We start from the raw sequence: 21,571 nt of genomic DNA on the forward strand, positions 1-21,571 counted from the left end.
TTCAACTCTTGTCACTTGAGAGTCTTGTAAAATGTTTCTGAGCGACCATTCAGTTGATTACAATGCTTCAAATTATTATGAACTGGGCAAAGCTGTCATAAATTAGAACCATCAAAAACCCAGTTACCGAGATCTTCAGAAAATGTATTTCTGGTTTGATCCACTTTGATTCTAATAGTAAGTCGGGCTCCAGCTTCATAGAGCCGCACTTCTGAACTATTTGTCAAATGAAACTGTTCAGATCCAGACCAATTTCATTGACGAGCTATTGTTCTTGAGTAAGACTTCTATCACCCGGAGTATCCTCAAAGCATCTTTTATTCACATTCCATAACTTTCGTAGTATGATGTATATACCATGATTTTTTCTCCTTCTACCAATTTGTACTATCAGTACAGTAATATATACAAATCCAACTAATTATCATGACATGGTAATTATCTCCACCCTGGCTACTCTAGGAGACATAGAGTGTTAAAGAGAAGATGATGACTAACTGGCTAAGGCGTCCGAAAAAAAGTGGGCGTGGACTGAAAGTGACAATGAAAGTGTGTATACAGTAGAGAAAGAGAGATGTAGACAAAATAAATTGGGTTGGGAGGTGACACCACACTATTCTTTCTTTGAAGAAAACGAAGAAGAAGAGGACGACGCAATCATCTGACACGTCTTCTCTTTCTGTGTTCATTTTGGTTTTCTTTATAGTTTAAGCTAACAGTACACAAACATTTTCGATATTTTCTTGACTTTGACTTTCAAGGTTGATTTTATTTCTTTCTTGAATTGGAAGACCGATCAAAACGATGGTTCTATACAATCTCAATGTACCGTACCTATAATAGTTATACTCAAAAAACGTTTATATTTCCCAGATAATGACTGTCGAAATCGCGTCTTAAAAACAACTTAATGACTCACAAATTAAAATCAGACAGATATTTTATTACTCTGATTAACCTATTCAATTGATCGAAGTGAACGAGAAGCGATTTTTTAAAAAGATTTTTCATCTTATTTTCAAATAACCTGGCGATCTACCGAATTTGAATAAAAGAGCATTTCTAAATTAAGAACTCTCTAGATCCAGAAGAGCTCGTTTCCTAGTTTTCCAAAGCCAATAGGACATTAGACAGGTTCCAAAAATTCAAATTTCCTTTTCTTAACGTATTTCTTTTACAACACCATTTTTAAACACCATTTTTATCCTTACTGTAATTCAAAATTTCAGAGTTAGACCTCCATTACCGCAATGAAACAAAAACGAGCCATCCGCCTACTGGTACCAGATCGTCCTTTGCGGGCTGGAAGTGTAAGAATCATTCTGTCTCTCGACACTTTTCACTTTCTCTTTTTCCTCTTCTTTCGAAAAACTAAACCGATAACGAAACAAAACAATAACATTTATATTTTCAATCAGTTTTCACTCTCTTTTTGTTCTCGAATCAACCAATTTTTTGTGGTAAAGCGGAAAGAAATTCAAGCGTGCCTAATCCGGCTGAGGCCCGGTTTTTTATAGGGAAAAGAGGGAATTGAAGAGAGGAGATAATCCAAATTGAGAGGAGAAAGATTTATTTTTGTAGAAGGAATTGGTGGAATTGTCACTGCGGATTCCGAATGCAGTGCAGATTTTGGAGTCTAATGCCGTTTTTGAGGTAAGGAATCAAATCCTGAAGGGATTGATGTGTGGATGTCCGGGATGTTTGTCCAGATGTCTCACATAAAGATTCTGAGTGACATTATCTGAATTCTGAATCAGAAAAAAACACTTTCAGGTTTTCAAAAAAAAAAAAGTAAATTGACTTGTTTGTTTCCATCTTAAGATTATAATCTCTTGATTCAAGTATTCCAAAACTTCAAAAAACACCTTCACTCAAATTTTCAGGGAGTATGTCGTGCCACGTTCTCGGGACAAGACTCTCAACACACTCTAACCAAGGAGAAGTTGCATATTCCGTTTTCAGCAATCCAGCTTCCAACGACCAAAGTGAGAGAACCAGACAGCTTTTATAAGGAATTCTTGAGTTTTCAGGGTGTCGATGTGATTCCAGAAGGGCATCATAGACTTCCAATCTTTCTGAATGTTCCACATCATATGCCAGGCACTTTCAATGGAAAATTCGGAGCAATTGTTTATCGGTTCTTGATTAAAGTAAGTCACGAAACGCCAACTATATGCCATTCCAATTAAAACTGTCAATTCCCACCAACAATTGACCCTGGCTAGCGGCTAATAAACCTAGCTGTCCTTCTCCTTCTTCAACACCACTTTCCCTCCAAAAACCGTCAAAAAACGACCATGTCATTCTCAAAAACCCATAATTAGTTTGAAGCGCCGCGCGGCCGCTATGCCCTTCATAAAGAAAGTCAATCGGAGGGAAAGTCCTTGAAAAATGAAATGAACTTTCTGAAGAATCACTCATCCTTTTGTTTTTTTCTCTATTTCTTTTTCCTTTCAGCTAAAAGTGAAAAGATTCTCATCAGGAGACGAGGGAACAATCGAATGTGAGAAGGCTGTTGATGTATTGGGAAGGGTTTCGTTGGATCAGCAACCGTCGTTTGCTCAACCGGTATCAATTGATAGAAATGTTAAGAAGAAGGTGAGCATGGGCTCGTGGATATACTTTGAGAAGGTTTGAAAATCTTTTAGGCTTTCTTCATGAATCGTCTTGAGGCTCACATCAAATTTGAAATTGAAAGAGCCGCCTATACAGTTGGTGAGTTCGGTATCTCGGTTAATTTTAGTAAAGAAGGCACTCAGAAATTGATACTGTGAAATCTCACCGCTCTAATGAACCGGAATTTCCACAGTAGCCGTATCTTAAACAAACACAACATTCAAAATAATTTCAAAACCCGTCCACCCTTCGTCAATAATTTCAACACCCTTTTGTCCTTCCTCCTATCAGAATATCCTAATCATTGTCATCTCATTGCAAAAAATGATAAATGATAGACGAGATAAGATAACAAATCCTGCCTATTGCGTAATGAACAAAAGCTTATCACGACAGAAACGGAAACAGGTTCCAACGGTTTTATAGTCGTTATTTGTTTTATTAGAATCCCAGTGACCACATTTTTTTCAGGGGAGCATATTCTGGTGACTGGTGAGATCAAGAATGAGCATTTGAGCAGTCCAATAAAGCACGTCAGTCTGGAATTGAGACAACACATTCTATATGCAAGTGGCGATGCTCAGAGAAGCGAGTAAGTATCATAATCAATGAATCTTTTGAATTAAAACTCGTTCTCAGCTCTCGTTTGATCACGCGCCTCATTCTTGGATCAGTTCCTCCAAATGAGACATTCGCCGTCTTCCACTCATTCCAAGTTCCATTCGATTGTTATCCGTCGCTTTGTTGGAATGGAAACCCGGTTCAGGTGAGTGATACAGTAACCTAGAAGACCTATAGATCAGAAATCTTTCAGGTTACTTATGAGCTCCTGTTGACCAACTCAGGATGCTTCGAAATCGGAACTCCAGTTTTTCTAGGGAACTGTGGATCGCCGAGTGCCAGCCGCAGAAGTATTATGGTCGGTTTCGGAGGGAGCACTTCGGTTTTTAAAATTTCTCAATTACAGTACCCTGAGTCTACTTCTGGAGGAGATGCTCCAAGTACCTACTACTGTACTCCACCGACTGAAATGAGTTTCTGCGCGGATCCTCCTCCATATTCGACATTCGGAAAACCTGATCCCGTCTTCATCCCAATTCATATGCTCAAAACTCCTTATCGCCCATTCGCTCCAACATATCATATGTCTGGAATGTTCCATCCACAAGGACCACCGAAATATGATTACAATTTGAATCAGCGAATGCAACCCGAGTCCCCGCCACCACCGCGATTTTTGAAGATTGAGGAAATTGAATAACTTTTTTGTTTGAATGACTGATTTTAACGATTATGTGCAAAATGACAAATTTATGAGCAATTTGAGAATATTTCTTTTTTGAAAGACAAATAAAACTGATTTTGAAGAGCAAAGCATTTGAAACCCGTAGAAGAATGAAAACTGGAAAAAGAGTGGAGAGAAGGGAAAAAATCACAAGGGAATGGATTGATTTTCAGAATAAAAAATCTATTAAAGTATCATCTAAACGCATTCACATCTGGACTAGGTGTCGGATTATTCTGTTGTTGAGCATATCTGAAATCTGCAGTGTCGGCTGCCACGACAAATTGTCGTTTTGAGAAACTGGAAGGACTTCTGACTGATGTTGCCCATGTGAAAGCAATTAGATTCCAGTCCAAACCCATTTGATCTTGACCACCGGTTAGAAAAGAGATTATCGTGCAGATGATAACGAACATCTGAAATTTCAGTTTAGCAGTGATGAAAGCCGCGTGAAAACTCTCACCATCAAACTGATAATTGGTTGTGATTGTGGTGGAAGATGTGACACGAAATACACCACTCTGTCCAGACTTATTGATCTAAAAACGATTCTTTCCAGATGTTCGTTTTATTTTACTATCCTAACCTTGAAACTGCTGTTCCATTTCCAACTGCATCTTCAAGGATACAAGAATTTTGAAACTTTTGTGGTGTGTTGTTCATCAAGTATATGGCCAAATTCCCAGCAGTGAAAATGATGGTTAGCAGAAAACTGGAGATTGCACCGGTTGCTGAGCAAAATGGAAGGTAGTAACCGCATATTGTCACTCCCGAAATTATGGCGAACAAAGAGCTGAAGTTACGAAATTTTACTGCAAGATTTTTCAAGCATTTTCTCTTTTTAATTGATATAGTTACTTTCCAGGGCCGCGCGCACGCAGCCCCGTTACGCAAAAATTGAGCTGTTGGCGAATCTCAACTCGAGACTGCCACACAGGTCAGCCCTTCCAAAAGTGCAATGGAAAGGCCTCGCCATGGGGATTCCGCCTTGATGATCACGGAATACCCCCAGCCAGGTAAGTTTATGAGTCGCCGGACGGAGGGAGTAATGCTGCGGTGTGTCCCGACATCTGCCGGGTTCCGCCGTTCTCCATGTTTAGTGTGGAGGGGGCGGAGACAGGAAAGAAGAAGAGGCAGCAGGGAAAAGAAAGAAGGCGCTTTCAGTTGAACTCGAGCGTTTTTATAACTTTTCAGACATTTTAAATTAATTTTTTGTGTTTTGAATTGATTTCTTCCAAATATTAGGATTTTCAAATGAAAATTCTATGAAAAAACTTACAAAAGGACATAAATGATAGTCGGTAGCTGCATTCCAACTGGAATCTTTGCCAAATTAGTTGCCACCGTCAAAACCACAACAGCAGTCGTCAAAATGAGCATTCCAAATTGAAGTGAGCATAACTGTTGAATAGGATTCCATGATCTCAATCGTTTAGCCCAACATTCTTCCCAAGTCAGCGTCATCAATGACATAATAGTCCATTGTAAACAGAAAGATAGTATACAAAGACAAGATGCGCAGACAGTGAAAACTTGGATTCGATTTCCAAGAATTGCTTTTGAAAATTGAAAAAATGATCCAAACGACATGGCGAACTTGCAGTGTTCTCGAAGGAAATTGAGGAAGATTGTGGCGCAAAGGAAGATAAAAATGGAGATGAATAGCTGGAATACTCCGTAGAAAGTAAGGGTGAGTCTCAATTTGTGCATAGTTGGCATGGGGGAAAAGATCTGAAACTATGTATGTTTGCTTCTCTATTTGTCCTTTTGACTCACTTGATACAAAAAACTGGAATTCAGTAAATAAAAGTTGACAGTGAACCCAACCATCAGACTAGTCAAAATATCAGAAACTCTGAAATTTTCAATAGGAACTAATGTGTCAAACGATTGAACATCTTGAACTGCATAGTACAAGAAGATTCCGATTCCAGATATTGAGACCTGAAAGTTAGATACCGTAATCATCTTCATCTACAGTTTCAGACTTACCACAATATATAGAAAGAAACTTGCATTCATCATACTCGAGTGTCCACTGAATATCACAGAGAATAATGAAAAATAAGCAACTAATGGTAGGATCAAATAGACCGAAAGATTAGTGATTGTTGAGAGAAAAGAGGCACTGAGAAAGAGAAGAATTATGGAGACTGTGGAGAGAAGCACACATTGAGTCATTGTGATTATTGACCGCACTGAAAAAAAGAACTCGAAAATTGTCTAAAAATCTAGGATAAACTCACATGGCTTCGACAAGAATCTCAACTGATAGTACATACTAATAGACGGTGACGGTAGATAATGAAGAATCGGGGAAGACGTTAAAGTAGTCAGAAGAAGAGCTAACGATGCACCAATTTGAAAGAAAATTGCAGATGGAGTAGGTACACAGAGACACCATACAAAGAATATTGGAGTGGAGAGAAATGACATTGTAGTGGCGGCTCGCCATGGGGATGAGCCGAGGGTTCCCTGGAATATGACGGGTTTCGTTTATTCTCCTGTTTGTTGTTATTTAAAAAGTTTCAGACTCCTAGTAAGTTTAGCTTTTTAATCATACGAACTTCCTCAAAAATCCTATCTGAATTCGTTTTTTATGCTCACCTGCTGAAAATGAATAACACTCTTCAAATTGACATATTTCAGCCCGAAAATCGCACTAATCAACGGAAGAAACGCCAATGAAAGTAGAGGAAGCTGTTGTACATACTGCTCAATTCCACTTCCACCTCCAGAATATCTCGAAGACATGTCTTCAGAAGACGTGAAGTCTTCTCGGTGAACTGCCTCTAATACTCGATTAATTCTGAAATGTTCATTGATATTTCTGAATTCAGGATGGATCAATGAACGGAAAGAAGAATAGGAAGAATAAGAGAAAGAAGTTTTCTGACACGGGTAATTCGAAGGTGTTCTTCTCGAGAAAACGATGAATAAAATGTGTCACGGAATGGACGGTTTGACCTGATGAAGCGGAGGAAAAGAGATGAAAATGAGGGAGTAAATGTGGCGAAACAAGGGAAAAACGACGAAAAGTAGGAAAGAAGAAGAAGAAGAGGTTGATAAAAAGTGAAATGGAAATGAGGTGAAAAGGTGTTGAGGAAGTCTCGAGACTTAATTGGGGATCTGGAGGAATTCAAGGGACACTTCTGCTCCCAAATCAAAAGTTATGACACCAATCTCTTCTGTAAACTTTGAGAATTAGGAAAATAAAACTATACAAAGACGCTGCCTATCTGTCACTCATCATTCCTTCTCTATTCCAATTTATAAGTGGACTAGAACGGAAATAAAGTAGAAGACGTGAGTCATAGGCAGGAAGAAAAAGAAGACGTTCGTCGAAGAATATCGCTTTCTCGTCAATTTGTTGATTTGTTTGTAGTTTTTAATACAGTGAGTTGAGCGTTTTATTAATTTGTTTGGAAGTATGAGACTAGACGAATGAATCCTTTTCACTTTCAGACAAACTTGATACATATCAGAAATAGAGACTTTCTCTGTATTTTCTCAGATACAAATCTTGGAACAAAAAAAAATAAATCTAGAAACCTGTAGGAATTATCAATATATTTTCAAAATTTGTCTAGAACCAAAAGATACTGAAGCACAGCTCCTATCGGACTTTTTTTAAAAAGGATCCACCGTCTTCACTTGATGTAATCGGGAACCTTATTTTCCACAAAATAACTTTTGTCAATTTCCTGTATTTCTGTTTGGTAGAGTAGTTTTAGAAAAACAGATCTGATATGTCCAAAATTATCTTTTTGAAAACATTTGCTGAGCTAGGGAATACGGTACGTCACTTTGAACAACGAGTCAGTTTTTATTATCGGTTGTGGCCCCTGCTGATTCAGGGAAACATGCAACTTCAATAGGTTTAACGATTCTACGATACCAGTTGATCTATATCAAATTTTCATTAGAAATTAAACTACCAAACTAAGAAAAATCAGTTAAATAATGAATCACTAGATCAATCTCTTTTTGAAAACCGTGAGAAAAACACACGAATTCTTTCCGAAAAGGGGTGAAATCGGATAGGCGGAAAGGGTCAAAAACAGTTTTTGTTTGTCATTTGTTTTGACCACCTTCTTCTTTTTCTTTTTCTTCTTTTTCTCTCTTTCCGGTACTCTTGGGGCTCTTTCTCTCTCTCTTTTTCACTCATTCCTACACATTAAGCCTTCCTCAATAGAAAAGGCGAATAAAGTGAAAAAGTAAATATATTTCGGAAGGACAATTGACCAGTGGATCGGTTTCGAGTGGTGTTGTTCATGTATTTGTAGACACGAACATAAATTGATAGAAACCGAAAAAGGGCTTTTCTGGAGATGGAATAGAAGGTGGAGACAGTGGGGTTTTGTGTGAATTGTTTGTACTAAACGGGATTTTAACAAGAGATTCGGTGTATTAACATAAGTATACAAATACTAAAATGAACATTGTAGCAAAAGATATACACATTATGGGAAAGTGATTTCTGAGAATCTGGAAAAATGTGACTATAGCTTTTGGGCACATATTATTGGAAGAGTTTTTATTGTTTCCTAATAAAACTGGGTTACTGTACTGACTCATAGAAAAATCCAGAGATTCCAGGTGTTCTCTACAGGATAAAGAGTGATTCAGACATCCCGTTCTCCTATAAAAGCACTGTTAACATCCTAGTACTATCCTGTTCTCACAAAAATGAAATCACTTCTGACAAATGACTCAAGCTTGCCAAATTTAGCAAAAAAGGAAGGCGCATCCTCTCGAACAAATGCTCGATTTTTGCCTAGAAGAAAGCAGGCAGACAAAAGGAAAAGTGCAATGAAAAGTGATGACCGGTGGGATGTTTCGATGGGCAGAGAGCGGGTCGAGAAGTGGGCAACAGCAGAGGAGAAGGAGGATACACTTGACTTTTCTTTCTCTTTTCAAAACTCTCTGTATTGAAAGAAAAAGGAATAAGCATAAGCGGAAAACAAAATTGAATAGAGAATACGTTTCTATTGGAATAAAAATCAAATACAAGGATAGCTTCATTCAATCAAAGAACATATTTCAAGGAGGTCAGACTAGGTGCAATGTTTACTGGAGCAGACTATATCCGAGTGAATAAAATAAACGGAAGGATATCCAATTGGAATACCAATTTCTTTTCTCATCTCTTAACTTTTTTTTAAGACAGGAGGTGTCTAATAAAACCATATCATTACATTATACAATGACATGAAACGGCAAAACCGTACACGGTGAGAGGTTCATCGAATCGAGGCAGAGCGCACTTGCGCAACACGTGGGCGAGAGGGCGGCGCGAGAGAGACGCAGAGAAACGAGAGAAAAAAATTTTCAACTGAAAATTCAGTTTTTCGTCAATTACAGCTCAGAAAAAAATAATTCCGTTTTCTAGTGTTGCAAGCCGTGTTGTTGGCGTAATTGTGAATATTTTGATTATAAAATGACCTGCGTTGGTGGAGTTTGCACAAAGTTATCACCGTTTTCCCATTTACTACTGAAAATTGAAAAAATAGCCAGTTTTTCACATTTTTCTCGAAAATGAAGTCTCGATGCAAACTCACGTTTACAAGATAAATAGACCCAATCACTGTCGACATTTTAATCACAAAATTGTTCGATAATACTCAAAACTAATGGAGTTAATACATTTTTTGTGAACAGCTGACTGTAATCACAATTCCGAAAAACACCGATTTCTCATCGAAATCGGTGTTTTTCATAGTTCTTTTGGACTGAATAATCATAAAAGTAGTTTTGAAGTTGCTTTTCAGCAATTTTTGCTTGAAAATCTAGAAATTTGAAAAAAAAATTGGAAAATTTTTTTTTCAAAATTTTTTAAATTTTGACTTTTTATGATTTGTTAGTCATTAGTAGCTACTCAGAACCTTAAATTGGTCAATTTTCTTGCATTTCCTCTGAGTATTCCATTTTTTAATCGAAATTCAATTATTGTAGGCTTGCAAATTTCTGAATCGAGAAATGCGCCAATGATCGAGTAGTGCGCAAGCAGCTTTGCACTTTCGATGAACCTCTCACCGTGCCGTATGGCAAAGAAAACGAAAGAAAATGTATTGGTGGTCGTCTCCAGGCGGCACAACAGAAAAAGAGATAAGAACAGTGTGGGCGAGATGGCAAATCGGTTTTCCTTTTGTTATTGTTTTCTGTTTCCGAAATTCATCAAAGAACTTTACCATGACTTTCTTTCGAAGAAAACGGGACATATTTGCATCATTTTAATCGAATGAAAGACTAAAGTTGAAATCTGTTCTTGTCGAACAACAAAAAGATGAGATGCTCGCGTCGTCTGAGCTCCGCCACAGAATGTCAGCTGTTTCCGACAAAGATAAAATGCAAGATGAATTCACTGATAGATTAAACAAAGTGTCGTGTGTGTGTTTTTTGTCTTGGTTTAAACCACTCAATCATTTTAAATGAGAAATATTTTCATTTCTCGTAGAAAATAATGAAAAAGAGAAGAAATCGATCTAATGCGAGGAAGCTAGACTTTCAGAATTGTCGATTGGAATTTCACTGCGATCATTGATTGATTCCAGATTGATTTCTCCATTGCTGAGGCTCGATTGAGTCGACAGCATACTTCCCATTCCTTCAATTTTTGGTGGCTGAAATTAATAAAGATTACTGTAGCCGTCGCAGTGGTTGCGGACATTGCGCATTCACGCAAAGCTGCGGACCGTTTTTTAAACATTTTTTTCTGTAGAAAACTAACTTCATCGTGAGCCATAGTAGCAAACAGAGTAAGAATGCGCCCTTGCATTTCTCCGAATTTCTTTTTATAGTAGTCCGAGCACTTAGGGTTTCGATCCAAAGTCATCAGTAATGCTGGCAGAACGGCCAATAAATGTAGTGGTGATCCGGAAGGAAACTCATTGTTGAGATTTTGGATGCGAGTCAATCTTTCATGGCGTGCGATCGCTTCGCGTTGCTGGAAACTTTTTAATTCGTAAACGTGAAAATTAACTTGTAATAACCTTGACGTCGATAGAATATAGAATTTTGTGATGCTTCGCAGCGAGTCTAGACACCTCTGAAGTCTTTCGAATCGTCGAATCGAGTCCTTCAATGGATGCGATGAGCGCAATATATCTATCTATAATTGGCAGTTCTCCCTCTTTCGATTTTGCGACTCCGCTGCTGAAGAAAAAGTTGAATTTGATATTTCAGTTGTTTTATTTCTCACTTGAGGTATGGCTCAATGATAGCTGCAAACTTCTTGAGCTTCTCCTCACACACATTCACCATATTTTTCCCAGAAATCGTCATTAGATTGGCCAATTCAGTGATCTTTTCCTCTGTCTGTGCTGCTTTATGGGCGTGGTTCAGCTTGTATTCCTTCACTTTTTGCTCCAAACTACGCATATTATTGATCTCGCGATCAAGCTGATCGGTTTGATCATCGATTGACATGATCTGAAATGTTACATCGGCTCTATTCTGAGTAACTGGGGTAGCAATTTGTTCATAGTCTCTGTGTCTCTATTCCCTTCATCCGCTCTCATTTGTTTTAACATGCTGCGCCTCTTCTTTCTTTCCATTCTCATTCCATAAATTTGAAAACAGAAATGAGCGTTGTTTTCGTTGTAAGCAACGTCATCGTACAATTGGCGACTGACGAAATATCTATTGGCTTTTGTTAATACCGTCTAAAGCTGGCATTTACTAATGGTGTTCCCACTTAACCTATTAATTTTCACTTTGTTTCTTTTGTTTTCCGTTTCTTATTCGAATTTTTCTTCGCCTCGACGTTATGGACTCAATTTTGAACAAAGCCTAGATTTTATCGCGCCGCTTAGATTAATGGATTTTACCTTTGCTTCCAACGTCATGAGGTCTGGCCCATTGCTCGATTGATAACTCTCCGACGTCGACATCCCAGACACAACTTTTCGTGTTTTAAAGTGCGCACTTATTAGACGCTTCCGATGATTAAAATGTATGGGAATAAAACAAAAATCCCTCAAAATCGTTTTTTAAAACACGATTTCGTTTGCCCCGTGGTACAACGTGGATTTCTTCGACGTGGTCGCAAAAAAAAAATTAAATAACAGTTGTATTGATTCCCTCTTCCTCTCAAAAATTATACATAACTCGATTTCCATGGAGATTCACAGCAATGCCGAACTTTCTTGTCCGTTTCCATACAAGACACGCAGCCGTATACTAAAGTTTTGCAGGCGACTCTCAACTTCTCCCGAAAATGGAGGATGACGTCTCCGCATATCTTGACAAGCCACCTATGAGTTTGTTCTATAATTTTCAGTTAATCACTCTACTGCTAATTAAATTTACAGATGATGGAAACGTGTCCCTCGACATCTTGGAGCCAGAAGAAGGATGGCTATTTCCGGCCGATCCTGATGTAAAACTAGCCATTCAAGTCACACTAGCGATAGCTGTCATTCTCATTTTGAAAGTCGTCTACGACAATTGGCTGTAAGTTTCAGAAAAAGAATAATCAAGACAAAAAGAAATTATTTTCAGTTTTCGTCGGCGACAGAGACAACATCTCGGAGATGATGAAGAGAGCGAACGACACAGGGCCAACACCCGAAGAGTAAGTGGAAATTGTAGTTACTATTGAAACTTTGAAAACTATTGATCCATTTTCAGAGAATAGACGAGGCGTTACAACAACCTGCTCACGAGTGCCCGATTTGTCTTGCTGAAGCCAATTTTCCTGTATTGACAGACTGTGGACACATTTTTTGCTGTGAGAATGAACCAACATGCTTATTTTCTGAAGATAACCATATTTCAGGTAACTGCATCATCCAGTACTGGCAACAAAGCAAAGCGATTGTGAGCCCATGTGATTGCGCAATGTGCAGATGCACGGTGAGTGCAGAATAGAACTTGCATATTTTAGTAATCTCTTTTCAGTTCTACATGCTTCTCCCGGTTCGTTGGCCTACCTTCGGAGTATCTGCTGAAATTGACGATCAAATTCATGAGGGTAATATGCGAATCGATGATTACAACAGAAGATTTTCAATCAACAGACCAGTAAGAAATTCTGATTTTTAATTTTAAAGCTGATGTTTTCAGCCGTTGGATTATCTACGAGACATTCCGATTCTCATCCCATATCTCGCCCGCAACTTCTTCAACAACGATATCTTCACTGTCATCTATCAGTAAGTGCCTATTCCAGGTCGTTTTTAAAACATTTCATCAAGTTTAAAGTGTATATCATTCTAACTTTCTTGTAATTCGGTGAAAATGTTTTTCTGATTTTCAGAATTCGTATCGCATTCGTGACTCTCTGCGTCGTCATATATTTCCTGCTCCCATTCGACATTGTACCAGAGAGTGCCTACGGAATCATCGGCTTCCTAGACGATTGTATCATCGGACTTCTCGCCGCCGGGGCTCTCTTCCGTTGGTTCCGAGCGTACATGGCTGAGCGTGGTCGAGCTGACCGTCAGTAAAACAATCGAACACATTTTGTAATTTTCCCCGTTTATTTACGCAGTATCTCATTTTCCCTTGCCATCATGTTTTAGTTATAATCTTTACGACAAAAAATCTGGTTTCTTCTGTGTAGAACATAATCATCAAACCTGTCTAGTTTCACATTTTTTCTACATTTCCCCTTATTTCCAACTGTGATTTGACCCACACAACCTTATCGTTTTGCCTCGTATCCATTTCGCACCCAAAAGCGATAAATTATACAAGTTTGACCCACTAGTTGACATCATCTGAACCTAGAAGTCAGCATTCTTTATTCAGATAATTCAGATAGACGTCAACTTCAATGAAATGTCTCATTTCATTTTGAATTGCGCCATTTCCGAGACACAATCTCGTTTTTTATTGTCAAAGATGACGAAGGAGGATGCGATGGCAACTAATGAAGCGGAAGAAGCTGGATTAGCACACAAGAAACATTTATAGATTGTGTGATGGTGATTAAAAAAGAACTGAAAGATTCAATTATCTTCTCTGAAATTCTTCGCCTCCCTCACAGATGTAAGTGGTCACTCGATTCGACTGGTTCCACTTTCCAGTCAATCTATTAGCTGACACTCTCTCTGGTTATTACAAGATGAGATGTATCATTTACTTTCAATAAGCCATTCATATATAATTACTTTGAAGTGAAAGAGATTCCCATAGTTTAATAACATGTAGTTTTAATAGAAACAACACGAAAAGAAAGTGATTGATCAGTAAGAAGGAGTGTGACAAAACGAGTGGACATCTGGAAATACAGGCACGATTCCAGACAAATTTCCTTCCACAGCTATTTTATTTCCCGTTTCACCCTCGGAAATCCATCGATTAACCTTCCAGTGAACCCCTCTCTCCCGTGATAATCCCTAAAAAGAATGAAGCCTCCAGCAATCGAAAACTCGATCATCATTTTCTTCTTGAATCTAACCACTCTCTATTCAAATCCACACTATTTACATTATTTCTCTCTCTTTCTAGCCCTCATCGTCTTCCCCCTAACCATCGAAAATGCTTGTGTAAGCCCCCCTTCGCTTTCCGATAGCCGTTTGTCTGTCCGCGCGGCAACCGCTTCTTCTCTTCAATGCCTTCTCAGCTTCTGGTTGAAAGAGAGAGGACGGAGGACAGTCATCCAATATACCATGTCTTTTTGCCTCTTTCTGTTTCTTTTTGGGTGAGAAAGTAGGTCGACGATTGGGGTCTAAGAGAAGATGAAGCTAGTAAGAGAGAAACAAAATGAAACAACTGTTTCAAACTGTTCATCATTATTCTCTTTCTTTATTCTTTGAACTTTCTAGTTCTTGTTTCTTTTTCAAAACGACAGTAATTCTCATGTCTCTCACAGTTTTCTATCATTGAATTGCACTGTTTTATCGGTGTATTTCGTTATAGAAGCCACCAAATTATTGTTCCCAGTTTCGTGAATTATTTTAATATGTAGCTATATTTTCTGACTTCAAAAATATTCGATCCCTGGATTGTTAGGCATGCAGAAAGCTAAGAAAACACTCTTCTCTCGAACATCATACTCCAATCTATTCAATTCATTCATTGTTTTTGTAAGGATTGTTAGAAATCTTCTGAATTCGTTTCTGTGTTTATCTGTTAATACCAAAACGAATCAAGACATCTTTCCTGTAGCACACGATGATTCTATCTTTATCACTAGGGAACGATCCCGAGTCAAGATGGAGTTACGGGTCGAGACCTATATGGTTGGAAAGGAAATCGGCTGGGATTTCAAAAACGATTTTCAAATTTTGCTAAACGCATCCAGAAATCGAGATAATTGAGCTCAAAGTTCAGCTCTGATCTCGATTCCTGGATACGTTTAGCAAAATTTAAAACTTTAAAAAGCTTTAATTCTTGGATAATCAGGCATGCAGAAAGCGAAGAAAACATTCGAAAATGGAACAGCTTCTCTCGAATATCATCGTCAATTTTATTCAATTCAGTGAATTGAATTCACTAATTGTTTTTGTTAAGGATTGTTATAAATCTGACGTCGAGCACATTGCTGTGTTTATCTTAATACCGAAAAGAACCGAAACATCTTTCCTGTAGTACATCACGCTTCCCAGCAGAAGCACTGTCCATGAGTTTCAGTTCAAAAGTATTTCACCTCTCCTTGCTTTTCTTTTGTTCAAAAGAAATTGATTCAGCATGCCAAATCTCTCACACTTCTCTGACCCTACCAGATTTCAATTTAAAGGTGTGGATTCCTAATTAGTGCTTGATTTAGATTTATCTAATAAATGTTAACATTTGCTCTAACCCTGATACTTCCTCATCATTTGAATACAGACATTTAATACTTCTCCTCGACTTATTTGAAACTTTACAATCCTTCATCTTGTTTTGATGATTCCCTTTACTTTGAAGCTTTCCTCCAAAACTTTTCTTTCCCTTTTAATGTCTCTTATCCATCAATTCCTCAATGTATACACACTCACCCAGACAGAAGGAAAATACAAACAAAAAACAGAAATCTAGAAAAGAAATGACCAATATCTACGTCATCTCCCAAAAAGAACCTGAACCCTTTTCCCTCGATGCCTTCCCTCTTCTTCCAAAAAGTGGGGGAGGATTAACGGTCTGGCAGAAGCCATGAACCTGTATTTGTTTCTCTTTTTCTCTTTTTCTCTCATCTGATGACCATTCAGTTGTCGTTTGGCAACATTCAAAAAAATCATGCTTTGTATCCATTAGAAGTGATTAACTTGATCAATGAATACCTTCGAAAGTCTGATTTATTATCTGACGGGTTAGAAAAAAGATAAAAAGATGAACGGTTCTAAAAAATAAAGAAGTGTAAAGCTGCTAAACGACGTAGGTGACTGATAATAAGAACCTGAACATATAGTCATAAAGGTGCTTCGTCATTAGGAATAATCTGTAGAGGACTAGCAGAAGGTGATGATGAATAGTTGTAACGAGTTACGGTTTTGGTATGGTGAGAAGAAAAATTTTGAAGAGTTTAGGTTTATTTAGGTAAGGTTTTCTGAAAACGCGCTGTCTTGAGAATCTCTGAGAAATCAGAATCTTGTTCTGCATTTGAGAAAAATTGGGGTCAGTAGAGTCTGGTCTAAACAGAGCATCAGAAGTTTTGAGAAATAGTTGAAAAAGTTTGAGAATATGAGTTCAAATCAGTTTTCAGAAAATTGTTTTTCTATCAGAATCAAATACATACTCATTTTTGTCCAAAATAGTCCCCTTAAAACAATCAATGAACCATTGTTATCTCTACCATCTAATATCTTCCTGATAATATCATATTCCTCCGAATCCTCTTTTTTTCTCACTTTCTCTTTTTCTCCATCCAGAACACACTGATCAGTTGTCGTCATCCAATCGAAAACGAACCGATTCATCTCTTTCTTTTATCCATTCTCGGGTTCAAAGCCTATAGGTACACACTTTCACTATCACTGAATAAGCACGTCATGCCCTTTCTCCACTTTTTTGGCTTCCCGCAATCAGAGAAAAACTGGTCAAGAGGCAACTAAAGGCAGAATGGATCTGAATTCTGGCGGAATGGGAAAAAGAAGAAAAAGGAGGAGATGTTGAAGCTAAGGCTAATCAGCCCAATATTCTTGATCTTTCGTGTATTCTCTAGTTTTCGACAATCAACATATTAGCCATTGCGTAGAAGTTGAAACCGCGCTTTTAGTCTAACCAGTCAGCTAATTAGTATTAGAGCGTAGCTGCTGATTTCTGATACAGAGCAAGTGAAGTGTCTTCCCGTGCCCTCCAACCTTATTGAGTATACAAAAAACAACAATAACAACAGTAAGAGACACGGTCACTTAACTAGAATATCCTTGTAAAATAAATGAAGCGTGACGGATACTGTGACATTTGGTGTCTCCTTCTTCTCAATCTCCTCTACTTTTTTCGTCGTTCATCGTCACATAATCGGCTTTCCATTCTCTTTTTACCTTCCGAGGCTTCTTCCTTATTCCGCATCCATCGCCTTCTCTGACACATAAATCTCCTTTTCTAACCGTTTTGAAACTTTTGGAGATAGGATAAGACGATAGATCTTTGGAACTATGTTTCGTTTGCCTGGAACAATTTTCTCTGGAGTTCATTTCTTCAAAATCTTCTTTTTCAAAATGCTGTAATTTTCATGTTTTAATTTGAACTCTGAAAGAAAATAAACTCAAAACTCTGGATTTATTTTAACCAAATTTTGACCATCAGAAGTTATCAAAAAAACTGTATGTAATTTCTAACCGTTCCGAAATGAAAGTCAGAAAATCCGCTTTTGAATAGTTCACTTCCATTGCTCGTTTCAAATCGACAATGATTCGGGAGCTAAATTACCGTAGTCAAGGTTTTATTAAACGTTGTCAGTTTGAAGTCCAAAAAATTAACACCCCAACTGTTATCATGTACCGGAGGGAGAGTCTAGCTTGTCGCCGTCGTCACTTCCAAAAAATTCCCGAAATTCTTCATTTTTCTCCACCTCCGCCTACTCCATTTTTTCATAGATCCTCACTTGGAATCCGAATCCGAACCTATCTTTTTTGTTGCCATCTCCTCCTCTTCTCATCAAATCCAGCGTCAATACAGGCGAGATATCCAGTTGCCATTTCTTCTCTTTTTTTCTTCTCTCCATCTATTCCAACGTTTCCTTCTTCTTTTCTATCTCCATATATCCCTATCCATGTGCCGCGGCGCCCTTCAACCCGGTCTTCTTCCATCCACAAAACCGCCGACGCCGTCTTCAGATGAGGAGAAGACACGTCCTCTCATAAACTTTCCTCGTCATAAATCTTTTAATCTTGGCGGTGTGGTGGATGGTGATGAAATGAAAAAGGGATAAAAAACGAAGTGATTGGAGGTGAAAGCCAACAGATGGAGAGGGAAGAACTTTCGATTCATTAGCCAAATGTCGTTTGGCATTATTATGGAATTGGCTAGGTGTGTGATTGGGTCAATAATGAAGAGAGATTTCTGATTTACTTTCTTGTTTTGGCATGTATCAAACTGGTCGAAACACACGTTTATCTTCGTTGAATCAATCTCTCGGTTAAACGTTTCCATAACTGTTACATGCTTTTCTGTATCCTGCACCAACTTTTTTGGTGATATCTACCTCATGATGTGCATCTCAACATTCACTACATTTGTTGAAACCTCATACCGTAAATACTGTAATTGAAGCAAGCCTGTAATATAAGCTCACCCTCAGGACCCCGGTTTTTCATTTTTTTCCTTAATTTTTTTCAAAATTTTCCATCATTTTGTTAGACTATTCGTCCAAACTTGTTAAAATCTAACTTGTTTTGTAACTATGTTATGAGAATGGGCATGTAAAATTCAGGTTAAGAAACTCATGCACATGTCCTTCAATTACAGTATTTACGGTCTTTATTTTGTGGAATGTAACTAAAAATTTTAATTTTTTCTCAACTGAGCCCTACCTACACGAGAAATCAACAAATTATTAGTCTCAACCCTTTTTATATGTTCATTCTTTGTACTTCATAATGTACCGTATTCATTTCGTTAATTTTCATCGCCTCAACTTCTCTTGCATTGCACCAACCTTCTATTTTCAGGTTATTGAACCTACTACCATGAAATCAATCTTTTCATGTTTTGATAGAGTATCCCAATGGATTGAACAACAAACACATGATTGCTTTTATTGGCTTGGTCTTAAGATTGCCGATTATCCCAAATGGACTCTCTTTATCACGTTAGTTTCTTTGCACCTTCCTTCAAAAACGCGAGGGGCGGCGGTCTAGACAACTGAATGCCATTCAACATTTTTTTCCTGGATTGTCAAAGAATTGAATGAGAAGTGTGTATGGTCCTCGGAAAATGGCTAACATCTGGAGGGAGGAGAACCGGTTTGTTTCACTCTCTGGACGTCGTGTGGCGGGCAGAAAATGACGGCGAGAAAGAGATGAAAAAGTGAATAAAAACTTGAAATTGCTTGGATTTGGTTTAAAGGGAAAGGATTGAATAAATGAGGGAGAGAATTGTTAGAATTTGAGCTCCGGGGGTGAGAAGCAGAAGAGTCAAAGCTGCTGGTTGTTCAAAATTTCAGTATGAAGATGTACATAATATACAAGAGTCACATATTGATTGAGCCGTAGTTTTCATTTTTCGAAAGAATGGTCTAAAAACATTTAAAAGTCTTACAAACAAAATATTTAAAATTTAAAGAAAATCAATAACTTTTCAAGTTTCCAGAACGATATGGGCGGTTGTGATGTGTGCTGGAGTGGTACGGTTTAAAGAAGTCAACAATGTCAGAGACCATTTCAGGTAAGTTTGAATCTCTCCAATTAATCTCTGCTCCAACTGATTCCTTTCTCAATTTCAGTGCAACAAACTCTCCATCAAGATACGAATACCGGGTAGCGAGAGAGTTTTTCCAAGAACTTGGAAGCCCATTCCACGTGGTTGTTGCTATGCAAGCAACTGATGGAGGAAGTTTGTTGAGACCTAAGTGAGTATTTAATAATTGAAAAATTGAATAATTTATTAATGAGCTGGAGAAAAATTATAGCTGACTCTCAAAGCTATCATCTAAGTTATGAAAATTAATATCTCTGTCATCTCTCTGTCTTCTTCTTCGTTCTTCTTGTTCGCGCTTTCTTTCCTTTCTTGCCTCTTCTTCCTCCTTTTTCTGTCTATCTGCTCTACTCCCTCCTTCTGTAATTGTCTTCGGAGGTGGTGGTCTCGGTTGACAATAACAGTGACAACACCAGAAACTACTGTAGAACATTTCACGTTTGTGACTCTCTCCTATCATTATGCATAGAGGAACGGCAATACCTGAAAGAGAGAGAGAGAATCTAGTTGCCTTCGATTTCGAGAATAAACTCACTACATGCCGTTGAAAAACAAATGTCCAAGAAAATTCGCTCTTTGGGATCTAGCTTCTTGGTAGGCTGCAACTCAAGACCACATTGAACAATGATTGTAAACTGAAACTTTTCATTAATTCTCTTTGAATTCGTGATCTGATTTCTTACCAATTGAAATCCTGCAATTGGCAATGCCTGTCTGATGATTGAGTCGGCACATTTATTACTTCTACTCCAAATGTAAATAGTCATATATCCGATGAAAGAGAACAGTGCGCATACTCCTTTACCTATTGTGTCAATCTGAAAACGTCCGGATCTTTGGTTTCTAGTTTCTGAAGACCGAGTCTAACCAAGAAAAATGTGAACAGAGCTGAGCTTTTCTGTTCTTCGTAGATCATTGTATACACTTGAGCATGATAAGAAACGTATCCAACCGGGAAGGAGAACAATGCGAATACGATTATTCCGACCCATCTATTCGGAGAAAATGATCCCATTACAGTTGGATACTTGTGTATATAAATTCTCTGTGCACAAAGAATTATATCAGCCACTGCTATTTCTGAAGGTGTCACCAGTGCATAGATGAAGGGATACTTGATTCCGTGCCATTCGGAAACTGAAATGTTAGAAGTTTTGAATATTTCTGTTTTCATTTCCTTTCGATTTGTTTGTTGTTTAAATTCATTCTAAGTATCAGCTGATATGAAGTTAATAATCAGTTTCGGAATATGAATTTTCTTGAACTTTTATAGCCATTAGGACAGAGAAAACCCCATTTTTGAAAAAGTCATACGGTATTTATCGATTGAAAAGTCTACCTAATATCCTTGATCTCAGAATCTATTATCAAACCCATTGTTTTTCTCACTTGAAACAAATGGTAGAAACAATCCAGCAGCCAAAATGAGCTGGTTGATCATTGATATGATGTTCAGTAGCATCAGCATGGGGAAGTAGGTCAGCTCTTGTTCTTTCGCGAATCGTTGACATAGAATCACGATGAGACGACAATTCATATAAATGGAGACGGTCAGCAACGATAGGAACAATAAGAATATGATCAAAATAGGCCTGTGATCCCCATATTGTTGTTTCAGTTCGTCGATTTCACACATTCTTCTGAAAATAGAAAAGGTTGAAATCAAAAGTTGGAACTGGGTTTTGAAATTTTGTCAGTTGTTTTGTTTCAAAACTTAAAATAAAAATTATAAAAAGAGAAGAGGAAGTTTGCCTAGAGATTTCTAACTAGTTAGATGAATCTGATGAAGCTACACTGATTTTTCTTTGCTAAATAATCTGTGATATTTATATACAGCTGACCTACTGTTAAATTTAATCAAGATATTTCAATAACTTTAAAAAA

The 21,571-nt window shown here is 37.8% G+C and overlaps 7 protein-coding genes across 7 annotated transcripts; 4 read left to right on the forward strand and 3 right to left on the reverse strand.

Moving 5' to 3' along the window:
• Positions 1–1,250: 1,250 nt before the first annotated feature.
• On the forward strand, positions 1,251–3,877 carry GCK72_005233 (uncharacterized protein; the record flags this gene model as incomplete). The annotated part of the gene is made up of 10 exons (XM_003116916.2): positions 1,251–1,310; positions 1,582–1,653; positions 1,884–1,985; positions 2,031–2,150; positions 2,458–2,598; positions 2,649–2,715; positions 3,088–3,208; positions 3,256–3,382; positions 3,431–3,535; positions 3,584–3,877. 10 exons carry the CDS (start codon positions 1,251–1,253, stop codon positions 3,875–3,877), a joined length of 1,209 nt encoding a protein of 402 aa, XP_003116964.2.
• A 218-nt stretch (positions 3,878–4,095) lies between these two features.
• Positions 4,096–6,655, reverse strand: GCK72_005234 (uncharacterized protein; the record flags this gene model as incomplete). Its single annotated transcript, XM_003116942.2, has 8 exons — positions 4,096–4,317; positions 4,365–4,440; positions 4,488–4,694; positions 5,181–5,632; positions 5,678–5,845; positions 5,894–6,099; positions 6,148–6,376; positions 6,509–6,655. 8 exons carry the CDS (start codon positions 6,653–6,655, stop codon positions 4,096–4,098), a joined length of 1,707 nt encoding a protein of 568 aa, XP_003116990.2.
• On the forward strand, positions 4,572–6,686 carry GCK72_005235 (uncharacterized protein; the record flags this gene model as incomplete). Its single annotated transcript, XM_053725097.1, has 2 exons — positions 4,572–4,648; positions 6,551–6,686. The coding sequence occupies 2 exons, from the start codon at positions 4,572–4,574 to the stop codon at positions 6,684–6,686; spliced, it is 213 nt and encodes a 70-aa protein (XP_053589291.1).
• A 3,700-nt stretch (positions 6,687–10,386) lies between these two features.
• Positions 10,387–11,329, reverse strand: GCK72_005236 (uncharacterized protein; the record flags this gene model as incomplete). The annotated part of the gene is made up of 4 exons (XM_003117017.2): positions 10,387–10,524; positions 10,632–10,847; positions 10,894–11,056; positions 11,103–11,329. The coding sequence occupies 4 exons, from the start codon at positions 11,327–11,329 to the stop codon at positions 10,387–10,389; spliced, it is 744 nt and encodes a 247-aa protein (XP_003117065.2).
• Positions 11,330–12,119: 790 nt separating this feature from the next.
• Positions 12,120–13,350, forward strand: GCK72_005237 (uncharacterized protein; the record flags this gene model as incomplete). The annotated part of the gene is made up of 8 exons (XM_053725098.1): positions 12,120–12,162; positions 12,214–12,355; positions 12,404–12,476; positions 12,533–12,632; positions 12,681–12,757; positions 12,803–12,925; positions 12,968–13,056; positions 13,161–13,350. The coding sequence occupies 8 exons, from the start codon at positions 12,120–12,122 to the stop codon at positions 13,348–13,350; spliced, it is 837 nt and encodes a 278-aa protein (XP_053589292.1).
• Positions 13,351–18,960: 5,610 nt separating this feature from the next.
• On the forward strand, positions 18,961–19,845 carry GCK72_005238 (uncharacterized protein; the record flags this gene model as incomplete). Its single annotated transcript, XM_003117113.2, has 3 exons — positions 18,961–19,082; positions 19,583–19,657; positions 19,716–19,845. The coding sequence occupies 3 exons, from the start codon at positions 18,961–18,963 to the stop codon at positions 19,843–19,845; spliced, it is 327 nt and encodes a 108-aa protein (XP_003117161.1).
• A 50-nt stretch (positions 19,846–19,895) lies between these two features.
• On the reverse strand, positions 19,896–21,323 carry GCK72_005239 (uncharacterized protein; the record flags this gene model as incomplete). The annotated part of the gene is made up of 5 exons (XM_053725099.1): positions 19,896–20,170; positions 20,223–20,322; positions 20,371–20,505; positions 20,556–20,824; positions 21,077–21,323. 5 exons carry the CDS (start codon positions 21,321–21,323, stop codon positions 19,896–19,898), a joined length of 1,026 nt encoding a protein of 341 aa, XP_053589293.1.
• Between the last annotated feature and the right edge of the window lie 248 nt (positions 21,324–21,571).

This window comes from Caenorhabditis remanei, chromosome II (assembly GCF_010183535.1).
Source record: "Caenorhabditis remanei strain PX506 chromosome II, whole genome shotgun sequence".
Lineage (NCBI taxonomy): Eukaryota > Metazoa > Nematoda > Chromadorea > Rhabditida > Rhabditidae > Caenorhabditis > Caenorhabditis remanei.